Source organism: Halyomorpha halys, unplaced genomic scaffold (assembly GCF_000696795.3).
Source record: "Halyomorpha halys isolate HHAL.00 unplaced genomic scaffold, Hhal_1.1 Scaffold10.1, whole genome shotgun sequence".
Taxonomy (NCBI): domain Eukaryota; kingdom Metazoa; phylum Arthropoda; class Insecta; order Hemiptera; family Pentatomidae; genus Halyomorpha; species Halyomorpha halys.
The window spans coordinates 1763197-1769125 of record NW_027107501.1 but is presented as its reverse complement, the minus strand read 5'-3'; the positions used below and the strand labels follow the sequence as shown (position 1 = coordinate 1769125).

The 5929-nt window shown below is 29.5% G+C and overlaps 1 protein-coding gene across 1 annotated transcript in view; it reads left to right on the top strand.

The window, feature by feature from the left end:
* Positions 1–4203: 4203 nt before the first annotated feature.
* LOC136795405 (uncharacterized) overlaps positions 4204–5929 on the top strand; it is a 158757-nt gene continuing 157031 nt past the window's right edge. The window contains exon 1 of the mRNA XM_067045886.1: positions 4204–4534. Within this exon, the coding sequence (XP_066901987.1) occupies positions 4322–4534 (213 nt within the window). The 5' untranslated portion in view covers positions 4204–4321. The remainder of the gene's footprint in view (positions 4535–5929) is intronic.

Genomic DNA, 5929 nt, shown 5'->3' with positions numbered 1-5929 from the left:
ATTGTGATAGAAATCAGATAATCAAAATAAATGCCATAGTGACGAATAGATAAATTATAACTTAGAATTGTTCTAATTTATTGGTAATGAATTATGCTTTCCTTTATTGTTTTTATTTTATTTGTTTATTTTAACCATGTTAAATTGACTTGGGTATAATAGCCTACAAATTTTAATAAATCAATCCGTGATACTAAAATTAAAATGGTCCTTGATGATGGCGTTGGACATGTTATATGTTTTAATAAAGAAGGTTGAGACTGTTTGGATAATTTTTGTCAATATTAATTAAACCACCAGTCTTGAAAAATATAGTAAAAATACATATACAATTTTTTTGCTTTTATGATTGTTATGACAATAACAATAACGAATAATTATAATTTTATTTTAACTTATTGGAAGTAGGTTTATAATAAGAGAACGAATTGTAATCCTGAATAATAAAGAAATTTATTTTTTTATTTACGTATATATATTTATTTTTGTCTTGGTTTCAGTTCGAAACTTCGTTGTTTTTAATTGATGGGGTAGATCATAAGAGAACGATTATAATTAAATATGTTCCGTGTAGTAACACATTATTATAATTAGTAAAGCTTTTTCCCCCCCAATTTTTATCATGATTAATTTGCATTACAATTTTTTTTTTCGTCACAGTTTCTACATCTAACTTTTTAATTACTGGGTAGAGGTAACAATTAATGCTAATTATTTATTATTATGTATAATGCGTGAACCGGTTTAGAAAAAAAAATGATATCTATCCTCACGCGATTTTTCTTAGCACATCGCCTGCTAAAACCTATGGGATAATTCCTTCCTTTATATGCAGTAATATTGTTTCTATAGAGATTTTATTTATTTATATTTAAGTTGTCTTATTTCAAAATTTAATTTAATTCCAATTGTTTAATGAATTTTAATATTTAATCAGTTTGGATCAATGAATTTTGTAGGTGATGTATACATTTCGAATCAATAAACCAAAATTAAACTATTTTCCTTGGAAAACTGAGTAAAAGACTTTTAAAACATGAGTTATAACTCCAAAAAACCGTATCAATGCTAATATTGGTTCAGTTTCAATGTTTTGTTTTTTTTAGTTTCTAAGTAAACTTTATTGTCTTTTGAATAAATATATGCCTAGTTTAGAATAAAATATATAATTTTTAGTTACGCTCAAACCAATTTTTTTTTTCGATATATTAAATATATCGAAGTCAAAGGTAAATTTGTTAAATTTAAAGGCAAGAATATTTCATCAATTTTAATTTATAAAAAATATGTTCTACGTTTCGGCTTGAATACCATCTTCAGGAACACTCACATTGTTTGTATTTCTATCCAAATATCTAATACAATTGTTAATCGAATCCGAATTAAATTCAAGCGAAACATAGTTATATCATATATGATAAAATTATAAATACAGTTGTAAATTTCAATAAATAAATAAATAATTAACTTTTTAAGACTCATCAATATTAAAATTTTAATCTTCATCATTTTGAACGGGTAGGCCTATTTTTTTGGTTTTAAAAGATTTCGATTTCCATATGCCTCAGTACCAAATCCAGCATGCCTTGGACAATAAACGGCTCTAATGATTTTTATGACACTAACTCGGATTTTTCTACTTAAATCCCTTGAAATATTCAAATAAAAAAAATCTTCAAAAAATGCAGAAATATAAGAAGAAGGAAATTAGCGATAAATAAAAAAAAATAATATAAGTCATCCATCAGGACCTTAATGTTCCATCTGTTGCCGATTTGGCCAGAACCAGATACCAACCGTTCCATGATAAACTTCCTAGCGACCCAAAACCTATTGTTTCTAACCTGGCTTCTCCTTCATTACCTGATAATCCCCCTAGGCGTCTGAAATGAAGATGGGCCCGAGATCTTTCTTCTCTAGTAATGGGATTGGAGTTCTATCGATGGGTAGATTCTCCACATGTTTGGACCATGCCATTTTATATCTAATAGCAAATTTACTAGTTGTATATAATTTTATATAGCTGTAAATAACAATAAATATTTCTTTTTTAAATGAATACAATTTGTAAAAATTACGAAGATTAAAATTGTGATATTAATATATGTTTTAAGTGCATATTCTGAAAGTAAATATTTCAATAAAATAATGTAAAAACGATGAAGATTAAAATTGTGTTAAATTTAAAAAAGTAAAAGTTAATATGTTTTTAAGGTGTATTCTAAAAGTAAATATTTCAACAAAATTTTGTAAAAATCGTTAAGATTAAAATTGCGATATTGATCGTTTTTAAAACGTTTATATCTAATAAATCTCGGTTTGGACTCTATTTAGAATTGTATTACAAATTTAGATAGAAATACAAATAATAATATTATTTTTCCTGAAGATGGCATGTAACCTGAAACGTAGAACTTATTTTTTATAAATAAAAATTAGTGAAATTATCTCGCCTTTAAATATTAACACGTCTTCTTTTCTTGATGATTTATATTATGTATCAAAATTTAAAGGACCTTAATTAGAAGACTACTAGCCAATCTCTACAAAATCGTTTTGGAGTTCAGTAAAAAAAAAACCACAATTTTCGTCTATACACAAGGTCCCTGATTTGGTAACCAAAAAGATGGTACGAAAATACTGCAAAACAAAATAAGAATAAGCAATATATATTCTATAGCTCAGTCTAAATGCGTTTATTATTTTTATTGTCTCTAAAATGAATGGTTCCGTGAAAAATGGATGTTAAAAATTTTACCCAATTATTATTCTATATCCAGGTGATAAATAAAGTAATATAGTTGTTTCGTATTCTACATAATAACCCGACGATGATCACTTTATAATATGTTTTAATTATATTAATATACTACATTCTCTCTGAAAGTATTGATCTAGGAATTCAGTGGAAAGATCCTTGAACAATTATAATATAAAAATCTTCGGGTCTCAAAAATATATATCCGTAATCCATTACCTCTGAAAAACTTTTATTTTTTATTTTTAAAAAAAATCACATAACAGGCTGACGTAGGAAAAAATACTCGTAAATGAAAAAAGAGAGAACACGTTCCATTAAAGCGAACTAATAAAGCGGGTAGTTTGTTCCTGTTAAATCTTATTCAAAGGCCTTTATTTTTTTAATAAACGATTCAACATTGTTTACTTTACTCTAAATTTCATTGTCCCTTCACTTTATTAAATCAGGAATTTAAATATTTGAGGAAAACGAATGGACAGTAAAATGCACATACGACAATTAGGCAAGTAAAAAAAGTGTTTAATGTTTTAACTTTTCTACTAATTATAGATACTATGGTCTATTTTTTCTATTTGTCTATGGTTGTATTTTTAAATATTTATCGTATTGATATCGTTGTGTGTTTAGAAAATAAAAATATTGTAAAGCTAATTATACTACTGTATCCTATATAACTATTGTGTTTTTTTCAAACACGTTAAGTAACTGAACATAATAATTTCTAAGAATGATTTCCAAAGCTAAAAAATTTCAAGATATCTATATTTCAGCTAGTCTTTAATAAACAAATAATGTAATGTAATACAAACAAACGTAGATTGCACCGTATACTGTGGTCACCTTTTGACAACCCTGCTTGTTTTGGGAGTCTATAGAGGGACCACAGTCTACGTTACACAGAAAGAAACCCCTGTCTACGTTGATATTTTTCTAATACGTTCATTTAAGAATATCTTTTCTTTTTTTCAGATGTGCTACTATTAAAGTAAACCAGCGATATTAATGTATGCATAGATTTTTTATTTGTTTAAAATTACAACTTTTTATCGACTTCAAAGAAAAAGGTGCCCTTTTTAGTGTCTTTCAACTAATGTGTTTTGTTTTTTTCGATCAGAAAACATGCTCACCGCAGCTATATGGTTAATGGTTTTAAAAGAGCTTTCTCATTATCATGCTACCAACATAGCATTACTAAAAGCTACTTTGTATTAGAAAAGTAGGTAAAAAAAACCGTAATAAAATTATAAGCTGGCGATGATGGATTTTTCCTGTTGAAGTGAAAAGTACTGAGGCAATTAACCCCCGGTGACATGGAACTTTACGATTCATAAAGCTTTTGATACGAGGACGTATTGACGCGGAGGTGGGGGTACTCCATCGCGGGAAGGTTGGCCAGCCTGCTTCCCCCCACCCCGCCATACAGTCAGTACCCCAGTGGCCGTCGTTGTGGAGGGTCGCTTCGCCTCTTTTGGCCTTTCCAGTTCGCTGACTCCCCTTGGCCGAGCCGCGTGTGCGCTAAATGTGGTGATGTTGTGATGTGACAGGTATAAGTGGTGTGTCATGGACGATTGCAGGCTACGATCGAGGCGCAGGGCGGCCCGTGCTCTGGCGGAGAAGAGGCGCCGAGGTACCACCGGCGTCTCCTGCGACGAGGAGTCACCAACCCGCGAGAGGGCTAAGCCGCCTAGGAGGAAGAAGAAGGAGCCCATCTACGAGGAGGATGTCATCGACGGATTCGCCATACTCTCGTTCAAGAATTACGAGGACATAGAGGTGAGAGAACAAGCAGGCACCCGATCGATCCCCCCCCTCTCCTCTACTTCCCTTCTGGGGGCCCCCCTCTTACAAATTTACATTTAAGCTATGCAATTCCATTATGGAATAATTTTGATCCCAGGGGAACGGGCGGACTCTAACTCGATATCAGACTCCAACATTTACCAACAGTATTTAATAAAAAACAAAAATCTTTACCAAAACTGCCTCAAATGCTTTAGTTTATAAGATTACAGTATCTACAAGCAAGTTTAACTATCCCGTCATTGTTTGCATTGGGATCGTATCGAGAACGGAACGGATGATACTGTTAGTATCAACCTTGAGATTACAATTTAATCCAGGGAATCAAAATAGCTTACAATTTTATTACTTAATTACGATTGTGTTAATTCCGGAAATAATTTTATCTCTTTACTCAATAAAATTTAACATAAAAGTAGTCTACAAATAAATAAAAATTCTCTTATTGTACATTTAAATATTTACGGATAATCGTTAACATAGATATAAATGATAAACACGCATATAGATAAAATTTCAGATAAGAAATATAAATATGTCTTGATTTTATGTTTGAAGTAATTTGTGATTTATCGATAAATTCAAAATAAAATTTGTAGAATAAATCTCAATTTAATTTAAATTAAACATTGTTTTAGAGTTTGGATTACTAGTTTGATTATTTTTTATCAATTTTTATTTCATAAAGTTATATAGTTATATTGTCTCATTTTATGTTATCAAATTTGTGATTACATGGCTGAGATAATTTTTTGGCTTCTATTTTTACCTTATAAAAAATTAGTAATTTTCATAATTCACATTCAAATTAACATGATGATGATGATTCTAAATCTTATCTCCATATACAGAAAGCCCTGAACATAAAAATATTTATTTGTTGTTCTATTACATAGTTAATACATAAATAATAATTACAAAGAGCATGAGCTGACATAGACAAAGCGCTTCTTAAACAGGAAACATCTCGTTTGGGTTCGTTTGTATAATTCGGGGTTTTTGTTTTGTCGTTAGTTTTCCACAACAATACCCTTAAACCGATGTCAAGTAATCAAAGACTAGATTTTATTTATCACTTCTTTTGTATTTTTTTTAATGTTTCTACACATGTGTTGTAAATCCTATTATGACTGTCAAAGGAAATTAGAATAATTATTAACACAACTTTGTAGCCGGTAATAATTGTGTCAAACCAGTTCGAGTGTTATATTTAATACTTTTCTGCTAATTAGAAGTTTATATTTCCTTTACATTGCAAATTATTTTAATGATGTGTTAGATAAAATAGTTGAACTATTTTTCTTATTCCTGTTTCAGTAGGACTAATGCGAATTTAAACTAAAAAACAAAAACAAAATGGGACCTATG